At 56.7% G+C, this 14,692-nt stretch overlaps 1 protein-coding gene across 1 annotated transcript in view; it reads right to left on the bottom strand.

Moving 5' to 3' along the window:
• Positions 1 to 14,692, bottom strand: part of HMCN2 (hemicentin 2) — a 140,217-nt gene that overhangs the window by 106,674 nt on the left and 18,851 nt on the right. The window contains exons 5-11 of the mRNA XM_059658329.1: positions 9,261 to 9,432; positions 8,549 to 8,655; positions 8,003 to 8,123; positions 6,986 to 7,249; positions 4,224 to 4,368; positions 3,577 to 3,698; positions 915 to 1,187 (exon numbers count right to left, since the gene is read on the bottom strand). Coding sequence (XP_059514312.1) covers positions 915 to 1,187; positions 3,577 to 3,698; positions 4,224 to 4,368; positions 6,986 to 7,249; positions 8,003 to 8,123; positions 8,549 to 8,655; positions 9,261 to 9,432 — 1,204 coding nt within the window. The remainder of the gene's footprint in view (positions 1 to 914; positions 1,188 to 3,576; positions 3,699 to 4,223; positions 4,369 to 6,985; positions 7,250 to 8,002; positions 8,124 to 8,548; positions 8,656 to 9,260; positions 9,433 to 14,692) is intronic.

Below are 14,692 nucleotides of genomic sequence, written 5' to 3'. Positions count from 1 at the left end.
CAGCCACCCAGGCACATCCCCCGGGCGCACGGGGACTGCTTTCCTGTGCCCCCGGTGGGAGCTCCCTGGAGTTCCCCTCTGGGCTGAGCACCTCGGACAGGCTTAGGGAGATGCCCGGCAGCTGCCAGGGCTGGGATGGCTCTCGCCTCCGGTGACCCTGAGTGACCCCAAGGCCGGCACAAGTGCTGGCCCCAAACGCAGAAAGCACGCCAGACCTGCCAGGCTCCCACAGAGCTCATGGCCCTCGCCTAGAAGTGGGAACACGCCCCTCCCATAGCTGTGTCCCATACACGGCCTCAGAATCCTTCCCCACACCCCCAGGCAACCTCAGGACCCTTCCCCACACCCCCAGGCGCCAAGAGGGGTCGCTGGCACCGGAGAGCACACTTGTTACGACACTTTCACACTTGGGGATACAGCACCCCAGCGGGGCGGCTCTGTCCTAAGACTCCCAGACAAGTGCTCCTCCAACTGTCTCCTCCATCCCTATCTGGTCAGTGCTGCCCACCCCTGACCTCTGGGCTTCAGCAGTTGCCAGTGTTCCATCCCTATCCTACATATTGGGGTGGGGGGGGTTGGCAAGGCAGGTGCTCAATGGCTCTGGAAAAGGTCAGGACACAGTGAAATTGGCTTGGCTTCCAGCAGTAGAAATTTAGGTTAGATAAGAGGATGAACTTCCCACGAGTGAGAACCACTAGGCATAAGCTCTGAGGCTCAGACTCCTTTCTCTGAAGGTTCAAAAAACAGGGGGAGGGTTGAGGTTGCCTGCCAGAGGCCATGTCTGGGCACAGGGAGGGACGGAGGGACAGAGGGATGGAGGGACGGAGGGACAGAGGGATGGAGGGACGGGCTTTGGGGATAAAGACTGGGCAGCGTGTGGAACTGGGAGCACAGCCACGCAGGAAGAGCCTCACCTCGCACCAGGAGCCAGGCGGATGCCCTCGTGACCCCGTTCGCGTTGCTGGCTATGCACTGGTACCGCCCGCCGTCGCTGGGGACGACGGCGCTGACCTCCAGGGACAGGTCGTCCAGCTGCCTGACTCGGCCCGTGGAGGCCGGCAGGACCCGCCAGTCCCGCACCCACGTCAGGTTGTGGGGGGCCTCGCCCAGGACCCGGCAGGACAGGATGGCCGTCTCCCCTGGGGACACGGTCACGTTGGGCGCCGGGACCAGCTGTGGCGGAGGGTCTGCAAGGACACACGCGTGGGAGGTTCGCCGGGGCTGACTCGGGAGGACGGCCTGCTGGTCCCCGTGGGGTCCCGATGCCAGAACCCAGCACCGTGGCCGTCCGGAGGCTTCGGCCAGCAGGGAGGTTAACCGGCGTCCGCTCACCATCAGGACGGTGCCACCCGGGAGGGCGCATTGCCTGTCGCCATCACACACCCACCGAGGGCTGCGTGGCGAGTGCGCGCTCTGCTCCCGGCAGCCAACTGCGGTGTCTAACGAAAGCTACGCTTTGAGCCAATATTTGCACCCTTGGGGATAAAGCTGGGGTTCCAAACGAACCCTCAGGAGGGAAAGATTAATGAGTAAAAGCCACGCTCTGTGCAAGCAGCGGGGCTACTGTTACACACGAATGTAGGAAGGAGGCCTCTGCCCCAGAGACAGGAGAGCAAAGAGAACCGCCGTCTCGCCAAGAAGAAGCCACAGGAAGTGGCGAGGTTAGAGGCCCGCTACCAGGGGCGTGGGCCTGAGAACCCGCAGGGGGACCTGGATCCAACAGGCCACATGGGCAGTGACCACGACGTCCAGGCAAGTGGAGCCTCGGACCTCGGCAGCTGGCAGGGGCAGAAATGGAATCCTGGGGACCAGCTAGAACTGGAGGAAATATTAATCAAGCTCTGTGAACCGCGATTGCTCTGTTCTGACTCAAGAAGGCACCTTCCAGCCTGGCTGGGGGTTCCACGGGGGACCTGGGGGCTCACCTGGAAGTGCGCCCCTCCTCCCCATCCGGGAGCTGCCTGTTGTCATGGGGAGATAGCAAGCCTTGTTGCAGAAGCCAGAGCCGCCAGCCCTTTGAAGACCCCCAGCCTGTGCATGCCCACGGGCCTCTGCAGGTCTCCAGCCCCCATGACCTGTGAACTGCCCACTGGGCACACCCTTTGGCTACTTCCCCATGTCATCGCTATCCTACCCAGTATGAGCAGCTGGCTTATGGTGGGGGGCGGAGATGTCTGCCGGCAGGATTGAATAAACACTCATAACGACTCAACCGCGTCTCCGCTGGATTGGCTCACGCAGTGACAGGCAGCGCAGACCCACTGACTGTCTGGTTACAGGATGACTACGGCCATGAATTTCTCTTTAAACAAATTTACACCAATGTATCATGCCGATGCACCCCGATATGCCAGCGTGCAGACGGGGGCCCCTGTGTGTTGGGGGGAGGCCAGCAGTAGACGCTGGCTGTAGCGCATTAGGCAGTGACAGGGACTTGAAAGTCGAAGCCCTGAGTTTGAGTTTAACACAGTTTAGCCGAGAGGAGAGAGAGCAGATACGGAAAGCGGGGAGCCACTGCGAACTCTCAGTAACGGGCGGACAAGTTTCCTGACGCCTCTCTACTTCTCTTTGCTCACCAGCACTTAGAAAAGGCACATTTTTGTTAGTTCCCGCCCTAAGCATGTGTGCTCACGTGCTCTATTGTGAGGTGATAACAGCGCGGGTTGTTGTAAGTATGTAACTAGTCTCCCATTTTCGGTGAAACGCGCGCGCAGGTAAAGGTCTGAAAGGAAGCAAGTCAACGCATCCGGAGAGCGCCTCTGGCAGGGCGCCAGGCCGCTCCACCCCGGCCTGTTTCCCAGTCTTCCTCCCGCTTTGTGTAAGATCCGAGGGTGCGGAAGGCCTCGCTCGCCACGCTGTCTGGCTCCTTCCCTTCTCTTCCCCAGAGCTGGGGTTCAGTTTAAGAAATAAAGCCAGCCCTGGCCGGCCTGGTTCTGTGCATAGAGCGTCGGCCTGCGGACTGAAGGGTCCCAGGTTCGATTCCGGTCAATGGCACATGTCCGGGTTAAGGGCTCGATCCCCAGTGGGGGACGTACAGGAGGCAGCCAATCAATGCTTCTCTCTCATCATTGATGTTTCTATCTCTCTCTCTTCCTCTCTGACATCAATAAAATTTCATTTTAAAAAAATAATGTAAAAAAATAAATAAAACCAATTTCCTGTCGAGATGGTCGGTGGCATTTCCAACCTTCCTGCGCTGAATGGTGCCATTCCGTGGGGACGTGGAGGCACAGGTGTCGGGGCTGCAAGATGGACAGTGGCCCCGGAAAGGTCTGGGGGCCGGCAAGTCCCAAAGTCCAGATCAAGCAATCAGGGGTGGGAGGAAGGCTGGGCAGGGGAGCGCGGCCAGAGCCGAGGTTCCCAACCTCTCTCCAACTGAGACCCGCCATCCGGGCCATCCGGGGTGAGACAGCCCCAGCGGGGCCGGCGGGCAGGGGCCGCGGCAGCCAGACTCGGTGATGGACAGTCCCCAGCAGCTGGCTGGCACGCTCCCCCACGGACTGAGGCTCCCTGGATGGAAATCCTGGCGGGAAAAGTCAGCAAGCGGGTGGGGAGGGGAGACGGGGAGGGACAGACCTGTGACGATGACCTGGGCCTGCGCCCGTCCGGTCCCAGCCCTGCTGACCGCTGTGCACTCGTACGTGCCTTCCTCGGCCTTGGAGGCCCGCGGGATCTCCCAGCTGCTGTTCCCCGACTCCCTGCGAACACACGACAGGCGGGCACGCACGGTCACACTGCCCCCAGCCAGGGTCCCCCGCCTCCCCCACCCTCTGGGGCCCTGTTCCTCTGAACCCTGCCCGGGGGCGGGGGGGCGGCAAATCCTCTTGGAGGCCTGATAAGAGGAGCGGGCAGCCAAGGACATGCAAATTCCACAGGATGCTGTGTGGCTCTGTGCAAGTCCCTGCCCCTCTCTGAGCTCTGGACTTCCATCCATAAAGGGGAGAGTCTTTCCTGCCCTGGCCCCGTGGGCAAGGCCCTGCACGGGTTGAGTTTTCTGCAAGCGAAGGCAGCCCCGTGATGGCCCAGCAGTGGCGGGAACCTCAGGGGCTACCCTCCCCCATCCCTGGCCCCACTGAGAGGTGCCCAGGCTGGGCTGCCCTGGAGGACAATAGGACCAAGCCCCAGGTCCCTCTCCTGCCACCCACTCCCCTCAGCTCCCCGAGGGCATCGGGACCCCCGGAGCCCAGTGGCCGAGGACAACGGGCTGCCCATGGGCGACTCACTGCAAGTGCCGCTCCTCGCCCAGCCTGGCTCCGTGCCGCCGCAGCTGCAGCCGGAAGGGGAGGGCGCTGTGCACGGAGCAGGAGACCAGCAGGGGCTGGTGTAGGTAGCCGTGGATCCTGGGGGGCATGCTGACCAGGGGCCCGCCTGCAGGCAAGGACCAGTGCTCAGCAGGCCGCCCTGCTCCCCACAGCCGCTGGCCCTACGCCCAGCCACACACCCACAGGGAGGAGCCAGGAGCAGAGGCCTCTGTAAAGTGGGGCTGGTCGCTGGCATGAGGAGGTGCGAGGTGCGTGGGAAGCGCCCACGAAAGCTCTGCCTGTATGGTTTGTGACACCCTGGCTGCGATGGGCCGGGCCGGTCTGTGCCCCATTCTCTCAACTGTATCAGGCCCGAGACCAGACGGGGCGCCCCAGGGGTGGGGGTGGGGCATCAACTGCTCATCTGCCCGAGGGTCAGTTCTCCCCAAAGATGTTGGAGGGGAGGAGCCTTTTTTATTCAAAAATAAGCATAGTTGGAGCAGGGCTGCAAAGGCAAAATTCACACGCATTTTTGAGATAAAATAAGAGACTTCAATGAAATCTCACAGCTTGTGATGAGCCCCTGGGGGCCCTCAGCAGACACCACTGCCCCCCTCGCCTGACCCTGGCCTTGGGGGTGACACGTTCTCTCCTTGGCTATTGGAGTTACTTCAGTGGAAGTCTGAGAACCACCCCGCAGGGTCCCTGGCGGAGCCCATGCCTCGCGGGGTGATGGGGCATGCGCTCAGCCCTGTGTTGCCCCCTCCGCGTCCCCACCGGAGATGCTGTGCGGGCTGACCGTGTGCCAGACCTCCTCTGAGCACAGAGCCGGGGTGGGAGGGCGGCGGTGACATCATGCTGCAGGCTGCCTGCCACGTCCCAGGGGAGAGGGACGCCGGACCATCCAGCCACGTCCTCAGCTGTGTGCAAAGCAGCCAGCTCCCCCCGCCCCCACCCCCCCCCCCCCCCGCCACCCCTCCAGCACACACACACACTGGAAGCCTCTGCAAGGCCGGCTCGGCTTCCTCTTCTGTGAGCTGCAAGGGCCCGGCGACCCCAGGCCCAGCCCCCACACCTCCACGTCTCCAAACCCAGAGCCTCCTGCTCTCAGCCGAACCGCCAGCCTCCCGAACCTGGGAGGTAGGGTAGGACGCAAAAAGGCCAAGCCGCGCCGCTGCCTGCCCCACAGACACACCTTCATCTAGAGCCGAGGTGCCGACCAAGAGCCAGAGCTAAACTCCAAACTCCCGGATCCATCGCAAAGAGCAGGAGAGAGAAGCACAGGCTGTGACTCTGCTGCTGAAATTTCTTTCTGAAAAGTCCTCTCAAAGCTGCAAAGGCCAGGTGGCCGGGGACCACTGTGGGGAGTGGAGGCCCGCAGGGGGCTGGAAAGCAGGGTCTGCAAGTCCTCCACCTCACCATGGGCGCCTTGGTGCCCCCCGGCCTGCCCCCGCCCCCAGTGATGTGGACAGAGGAGTCCGCCCCTCGCTGAGATCCCCAGCAAGGACCCTGGAATGTCAGTGAGCCACCTCTGTGAGCTCCTCCCAGGCCACCACATGGGAAGGGGGAGCGGGCAGGAGGGAGTGGAGCCCAGTATGGAAGCCAGTGGCCAGTGAACTGAGATGCCCCTGCCAGGCCCAGAGACGAGCTGGACAGCCAGAGACTCCACCCTGCCCTCTGGAAGCTTCCAGACAGGATGTGAGACCTCAGGGACACACAGAAAACCAGCAGAAAGTCAACACGTGTGGGAACCAACCCAACATGGTCCACAACCCCCACATCCTGGGTGCAGACCCTGAGTGGCCCCACGAGCCGTCTCTGTGTGCATTAGCTTAAGGAACCTTCCAAGCAACCCTGGGAGGTGGGTGGCCTCCGTTTCTTTTTCTTTTACTAAAATTTTTTTTTTTTTAGTGGCCTCAATTTCTTCATCTATAAAATGGAAACACATCTCAGAAATGTTATAAGCATTCGAGGAGTGAATGTGTGATAAGTGGGCTTGGCCCAGGACTGCCCCAAGGGAAGTGCTCAAAATGATGGCTAAATTAGTATTAGCAAGATCATGATTATACAGTGACTATAAGAACAAAAGGCCATACCCACTGCCCTGCCCACTGTTGTGTCCACATTCTGAATGACACAAAATGAAATGTTGAATAGACAGGTGGGTGGATATTTGGATGAATAAATGGGTGGATGGATGGATGGGTGGATGGATGGGTGGATGAATGGGTGGGTGGGTGGGTGGGTGGATGGGTGGATGGATGGATGGATGGATGGATGGATAGATGGGTGGGTGGGTGGATGGATGGATGGATGGATGGATGGATGGATGAATGGGTGGGTGGGTGGGTGGGTGGGTGGATGGATGAATGGATGGATGGATGGATAGATGGGTGGGTGGGTGGGTGGGTGGGTGGATGGATGGATGGATGGGTGGATGGGTGGATGGGTGGATGGGTGAATGGATGGGTAGGTAGATGTTTGGATGGATGAGTGAGTACGGTGGACAGATGCATGTATGGATAAATAGATGAATGCATGGGTGAAGGATGACTTTGTACTACATATCTGAGCTGAGGGCTACATCGGAAGCAGCTCAGTACTCAGCATAATCCTTGCAGAGCTTGCTGCCCACAGAAGTCAATGAACACACTCCTGAATCTAATCAAACCAGGAGGGCTCCCAGAAGACATGGGTTGGCAACTGAGACAGAAATCTAGGGGTGGCAAGAGCCACTCACTCACCTGGGGCCACCCCACTATAGGCAACTCCAGAGACACGAAGGAGGGGGTTCCCCTCGTGGTCCTCGCCCTTGACCTTGAGGTAGAAGCGCTCCTGGGGGGCATGGAAGGGTGGCCCACCCCACAGCTGATGGGCGGATCCGTTGGAGAGCAGCTGCGTGGGCAGAGTCAGGAGGGGCTGCCCTGAACTGCGTGAGAGCTCCACCGAGTCGATGCGGCCAGGGGCCTGCAGGCCCGTGGAGTTGATCACCAGGGAGATGGGCACCCCTGCAGAGGGAAGGGCGAGGGAGGAGGTGCTGGCATCTGTGCTGGGCTCCATGATCCTCCCCAAGGAGCGGCCCTTGGTTTATCAGTCAATCGGCCAGGGATCAGCCCACTTGGTCCTCCTTCACCAGCTACCTCACCTTCCCTTCCCTGGGACATTCACACTAGGGGTGGGACAAGGAGAGGGGGGGGCTTGCTCCTGTCCATGGTCCTGAAATGCCACTGTTCATCCAGCCAGTGGCCCCCAAGGCTGCATCCCCTCCACTCCACACAGCGTCAAAGTGGGAAACTGGAGGAGCCAGGCTCTTGGTAAACAAGTTTTGACCCAGAAGAAGGGGAAGGTGTGAACTCAGTAGTGGAGCATGTTCTAAAGCAGCGGTTCTCAACCTGTGGGTCGCGACCCCTTTAGTGGTCGAACGACCCTTTCACAGGGGTCGCCTAAGACCATCCTGCAGATCAGATATTTACATGATGATTCATCACAATAGCAACATGACAGTTATGAAGTAGCAACGAAAATAATTTTATGGTTGGGTCCCCACATGAGGAACTGTATTTAAAGGGCCAGAAGGTTGAGAACCACTGTTCTAAAGGGACATGGCCACTATGTCACCGGGGCTGGGGCCTGGCCCCATGGTGTGGGAACCCAGCCTGGGCCACCTGTCCACAGCCGCCCACTCACAGTCGGCCCCCACCCCTCCCCTGTTTCCCACGGGCAAGCCCCGCCCCTCGGAAGGCAGCTCCAGGAGCATGCACCTTGCAGGGGCCACTCGATGGTGTGGTTGAGGTCCAGGGAGGGCTGAGTGGAGAAGCCGGCGCGGAAGTTGATGTCGCTGATGCCCGTGATCCTCACCGAATGGCGGCCGCTGCTGTAGACCTAGCACAAGCCCAGGCCCAGGTCACCGGGGCCCTCGACCCCCACGCCCCAGCTCCAGGAGCGCCGCCCCGCCCCACCAGGACTGTTCCTCGAAGCCTTCCCCCGAGGCCACCCTTGCTTCTTTTGTGCCTTCTCCCGGGACAGGGCTCTGTTACCCATCTCAGGACGCTCAAGTCATTTCTCCACGTCCTTCCTAAACATCCCCTAACTAACCCAACCACTCCACTTTCTCTCACGGCTGCAAAGCAGAATACCCCTCCTCTGTTTTTGACCCTTTACTTCTATTGATATGTCCACATCACTACCCAAGCTCCAGCCCTCAGCTTCCCAGGACCCCAGGCTCCCCAGGCCAGACAGGAAGGAGATGGTGTCCCAACTCCATGTGGCTTGGGCTCCCCACAGCCCGGGAACCCAGTGCCCCCTACCTTGATGGACCAGAGCCCAGGATGCTCCGGCTTAAAGGCCACCACCTTGGCCGAGTCAGGGATGTTGAGAAGCACGTTGAGGCCCTCGTCCTTCTGCAGGATCCTCCCTATGGAAGCCCCAGTGACGCTCAGTCCCCAACACTTTCCCGGGGGGTGACAGAGGCCCACCCTATCCCCAGGAACCCGTGGCTCTCCAAACACCAGCCTCATCTTCCCAGAGAAACTGACGAGAGGCCTTTGGCAGTGCTGGGGCCTCCCCCTCATTCTGCACGCCCCCCTCCCCCTCCCCAGGTGTGGGATGCACTCCTGGCCTATAGCCTGAGGTTCTCATGACATCCTCGGAGCACCGGGGAGCCAGGTGGCCAGGTCCAAACCAGCTCCCTGAACCCCAGCTTCCATCTGTACTACATGCCACTAATCCGTGCTCTCACTGACCCGCCAGGCTACTGTGGGGACCTCTAGAGCGCGTGGGGAAGGACTCCGTGGAAGCCTCCCATCCCAGGGCTGTCCTCATCTTGATTCCCCTCACCTGGCTTCTTCCAGCCTCCTGCTTCCTCACCCACCACGGGACCCTCTCTGCCCCCACCTGGCACCCCCCACCCTCCTTGCTCCCAGAGCCTTGTGTCCAGACCCCTGTCACCACGGGTCTCTCTCGTTGTCCCATCCTGACTCCCAGCTCAATCCTGGGGCCAAAGAGGAGGGGCGCACATACCCAGCGGGTCTCGGACTTCGATCTCGGGGCCCGGGCCGCTCAGGGAGATGGTGACCTCCTTCAGGCTGGGGTCGAAGGGGATCCTCCACGAGTGCTCGCCCTGTTCCTCATGGTCCGTGGACAGCAGGTGCACCTTGGACGCCTGGATCGCTGACTCCACCCACTTCAGCACCTGGGAGGCAGGTGTGAGAAGCTGACGCCAACATGTTACCTTGTCTTACGTGTGTCTGGCCCACTGATGGAGGGTCCTTAACAGGCTGCCAGCTGTATGCAGAACCTGGCTTCTCCCATGGGTTTCGGGCAGCATACAGGCTTTCCAGGTCATCTGGAAGGCACCCCACACTCCCCCGAGCCTGACCAGGCCCAATTCTGGGCATTACCCACATCCCCAGCCTGTGGGCTCAGAGCTGTGACATCTGAACTGAGGCATCCAGAGGACTCAGCTCGGAGGGAAGGAGCAAGGAGTGCCCTTCTGCTGGGAAGACTCTTCCCTCCTTCACCTGGCCAACTTCTATGGCCCCCATCACCTCCTCCAGGCAGCCCTCCTGATGCCTCCTACACACAGATGAACCCTGGAGATCTGGAATCTTGCTCCAGACCAGTGGTTCTCAACCTGTGGGTCGCGACCCCTTTGGGGGTCGAACGACCCTTTCACAGGGGTCACCTAAGACCATCAGAAAACACATATATAATTACATATTGTTTTGTGATTAATCGCTATGCTTTAATTATGTTCAATTTGTAACAATGAAATTGGAGGTCACCACAACATGAGGAACTGTATTAAAGGATCGCGGCATTAGGAAGGTTGAGAACCACTGCCCCAGACCAATGTAGTTCACCATCACCCCCCAAGGGGCCTCAGACCACACCCACCATCCCCCATCCCAGGTTCACCCTTTGGATGCAGACGGCTCCCTCAATTCCACCAGCACCCACCCCAGGTTCACCCTGTAGACAGATGGCTCCCTCAATTCCACCAGCACCCACTCGCAGCTCACACCTCTTCCTTTCAGCAGCCAAGCCTCCCAGGTCCCAGCCAGAAAACCAGGAAAGAGGGAGAGGGGCAGCCCCTCCCGTCAGAACCTCTCCTTCCCCTCCAAGTTACGTCAAGGAAGCATCCTGTGCAAACCCTAAAACTGAAACACAGGGCACACCCCCGACTGGAGGAGAGATGGGTACCATGACCACAGAGAGAAAAAATTAACCTCCAGGGAGTTGAAAACCCAGGAGTTGAACTCCTGTGCTCAGTGGGGGGCACACTGAGGACAAAGGGACATGCAAAGAAACGTGCGGAGCGGCTTTCAGCTGACAGCCTCTCACACTGTGACTGCGAGGCTGTTCTGGGAACTTGTAGGATAAAGCACGGCGCTGAGGAGGTTAATGTTTTCTGAGCCCAGACTTCCTCTTACAGCCAAGTGTCACAGAGAACTGCGGGTGTCTAATTCTCTATAAATCCACTCCAGCCCTAGCCGGTTTGGCTCAGTGGATAGAGCACTGGCCTGCAGACTGAAGGGTTCCGGGTTTGATTCAGGTCAAGGGCACATGCCCCAGCTGCGGGCTCAATCCCCAGCGTGTGCAGGAGGCAGCCGATCGGTGATTCTCTCTCATCATTGATGTTTCTATCTCTCTCTCCCTCTCCCTTCCTTTCTGAAATCAATAATATATATATACATATACATATACATATATATATATATTAAATCCACTCGGAGTGAATTAGAACCTAATACCATTCCGAAATAGGGTTCCTTGGAGAGATGGCTGATTCTGAGTCCGGGGCAGGCAATTTACAATGCAAACCTGGGGCAGCCGATAACTCCATAAAGCGAGGAAGTCCTCCAAGACGAACGGGGACATAGCCAGAGGACACGGCCACCGGCTTGCAGAAGCCCCACTGGCTAAATTTAGAAAAATTTGAGCCCCAAGTAGAGTAACAGTCATCGATCAAAACACACTGCATTATGTAACCCACATGCCCATAATACTCCTCCAAAAAGAAGTGCAAAATTCAAAACAGTAAAACCTCACTTGTCACCAGTGAAGGAGACTTCTTCATTAAAGAGAAAGAACTAAGTGTGATCCCTGCCCTTCTGATCGGAGCTGGGCTTCGGACAAACCGAATCCTTCCTTCCGATGAGCAAAAGCCCTCCTTCCTGGAAGAGCGCCCACTGGCAAACGCGGAAGGAATGATGCAACTAGGAAATCATCATGCAGCCCCTCATGAAGTAAGTGTTCCGGGAGCGCATCCTCAGTGGATGCTCACACCGTGGGTGAAAGGGCGATGGGGGGCTGGACGTCCGCATGCAGCCCCAGCGCTACCCCACAGACCACCTGAGTCACACGGGACACGCATGGCCTCCGATGCAGAGAGCTGGCTGTCGACACCCCAACCCAGTAATCACGCTTCTCTCCAGGAGGAGTGGGACAGTCAGACATTCGCCTGCTGGTGTGATGTAATAGAGAATACACACAGCACCAGCTATGAACTATTCCTGCCAAACATGTTGGCTTCCATCTAGACAGGCGTGTAGCGCTAACCCCCAGTTCAGGGGAAATATAGGAGACGAAGTTCACGCCATAAGGAAGCCATCAGCTGGATCCGGAACATGGGACATTATGAAGGCGGTGCCTCATCGACAAGCCAGTGGCATGTACAGAGGGTGGCCTGCTCCAGATGTAAGAGGGCTCCGTAGCCATGACAACCAGACGACATGCACCGCCCGTGATGAAGTCCCATCGGGCAAAAACGGTTATAAAGACATTTTGAGGGCCCTAGCCGGTTTGGCTCAGTGGGCAGAGCATCGGCCTGCAGACCACAGGGTCCCGGGTTTGATTCCGGTCAAGGGCACGTACCTCGGTGGCGGGCTCCTCCCCAGCCCGAGCCCTGGCTGGGGCACATGCAGGAGGCAAACAATCGATGTGTTTTTCTCACATCGATGTTTCTCTCTGACTTTCCCTCTCTCTTTCACTCGCCCTAAAAATCAATGGAAAAATTTCGAGTGAAGATTAACAACAACAACAAAAAGACACTGAGGAAATTTGAATGTGGACTCAACATCAGATGATACTAGCAAAGTACGCTTAATTCGGTAATATTGTAGACTATTTTTTAAAAATCCATGCTGGATTATTTATGGATAAGGTGTCATCATTCAGCAAAAAGTATACAGAGAAATGAAGCAGGTGGAGCTAAAATGTTAATTGCTGGATCTAGCTGGTACCTAAGTTCTTTTTATTTTTCTATATCTTTGACATTTTTCACAGTAATTTTTTAAAGACTTTTTATTGATTTTTTAAAAATATATATATATTTTTATTTATCTCAGAGAGGAAGGGAGAGGAAGAGAGAGATAGAAACATCAATGATTGCCGGGGTCCAACCCCAGCGGGTCCAGGGGTCCCCAAAGGTGTGGATGGAGTCGGCGAAGAAGGAAGGACACGGAGACAGCGTTCAGTTGATCAGCAGCCTAGCCAGGATCTCTAGCCCGGATCTCCAGCCAAGTTCTGGTCTGAATCTCCAGAGAGGTTCTGCTTAGGATCTCCAGCCAGGTTCTGTGTCCATGTTGTCTTGTTAGGTTCTCCAGCCAGGTTCTGTCTGAGATCTCCAGCCAGGTTCAGTCACCAGGTTCTAGTCAGGTTCTCTTGCCATATTTCTGTAGTCAGGTTCAGTCCAGGATCTTTTGCCATGTTCTCTCGCTAGGCTCCATCTCCAGGCTCTGAGGCCAGCCTCTGTCCAGGATCCCCTGCCATGCTCTCTCCAGCGAAGCTCTTCTGTCTCCAGGCTCCGTGTAGGTTCTGTCTTCTGAATTCTGTCTTCTAACTTCTGTCTCTTGCTGTCTTGTTACATCTGTATTTATACCAGTTGATTCAATCCTATCAATCTCTATTACAAAGGTTAGGGCGTTTCTTATCTCCATTCCAGGGAGTAAAGATTATGTAGCTTAAGCATGATTGTTCATAGTTAAAGTGATTAATTACCCGCCTGGCACTTAGTTGAGGGGTTTTATTCCCTCTCTAACTTCAGGGGAAAATCCCTACCTGGGGATTCAACCTTTCTCGGAGAGGTGACCTTGGTTAAAACACAGCGCCAAGAAGGTGAGCAAACATATTAAGAACCGTATGCCATATATGCCAGGTCCCTTGAAACAGCAAGGATGGACCGGCTCCCAGCAAATGATGAGAGGGAATCATTGATCGGCTGCCTCCTGCACATTGGACTGAGCCCGCAACCCAGGCATGTGCCTTTGACCAGAATCGAACCTGGGGCCCTTCAGTCCGCAGGCCAACGCTCTATCCACCGAGCCAAACTGGCTAGGGTTTGATTTTTAAAGAGAAAGGGAGAGGGGGAGAGAAATATCGATCAGCTGCCCCTTACCAGGGATCAAGCCCAAAACCTGAGCATGTACCCTGACTGGGAATCAAACCAGCAACTCTTCCATGCACGGGACGATGCCCAACCAACTGAACCACAACAGGCAGGGCCTTGTAGTAATTTATTAAAGTAAAAGTCACTTATAAAGAATACACATTGTATTATCTTCCATACCAACAACTGTAAACCTACTTTTGCCCCACCCCGTTTCTATACAGTGGGGCCTTGACTTACGAGTTTAATTCGTTCCGTGACGGAGCTCGTAACTCAAATTACTCGTAAGTCAAATCAAAAAGTGAACGAGGGAGACACGTGACGCTGGGCTGATGTTGTGGCGTTCACTGTGACGTTCGCTGCACCAACTAGCGGTGGGGTATCTGAAGCTGGCTCGTAACCCGAATTTCAGCTTGCAACTCAAAGCAAAAAACCGGCCGAGAGGCGGCTCGTATCTCGAAAAACTCGTTAGTCGGGACACTCATAAGTCAAGGCCCCACTGTATATCTGAGCAACCATAGTGGTATCCTGTTGCTTGGCAACTCTAATCAACAGGAATCGGCTTCCTGGAATACTGTTAGAAGAAGAAATAAGAAGCCACATCCTGCCTCAATTTTAAACAGCTCTGTGATTGATTAGCAATGTCTGCCATGGATATGACATTAGAAAGTGGTGTCTCGCATGCTATCTGTTGGCCATGCTTGCTCTGAATCATTCTCCTTTAGCTCTGCCTCCCATCGATCTCCCAAGGAAAGGCACGGAATTGGAAGACTTGCCCAAGGTTTAGAAAATGTATATGATTTGTTTAGACTGAGCTAGAACCTGTGTGCCTAGATTTTATAGCCAGATTTAAGTTAACACGGGCTAAGAATGATGTGTTCTGGAAAAGCATCTGTTCCTAGGCCTGGAGCTACTCCATCTTCTGTTTTGCCTGGCCTTCGAAGTAATGTTTCTCTTGAAAAGGTCCCACCTGTCTTCACCAACATTCTTCATCCGTGCGGGGGCGGCCGGGAGGAAGCCGCCGCCAGGGCTCCCAGCTGGACAGAAGCTGGCAAAGTCAGTG

Source organism: Myotis daubentonii, chromosome 11, assembly GCF_963259705.1.
Source record: "Myotis daubentonii chromosome 11, mMyoDau2.1, whole genome shotgun sequence".
NCBI lineage: Eukaryota > Metazoa > Chordata > Mammalia > Chiroptera > Vespertilionidae > Myotis > Myotis daubentonii.
The sequence above is the reverse complement of the archived record's forward strand: the minus strand, read 5'-3'. Positions and strand labels throughout refer to the sequence as shown.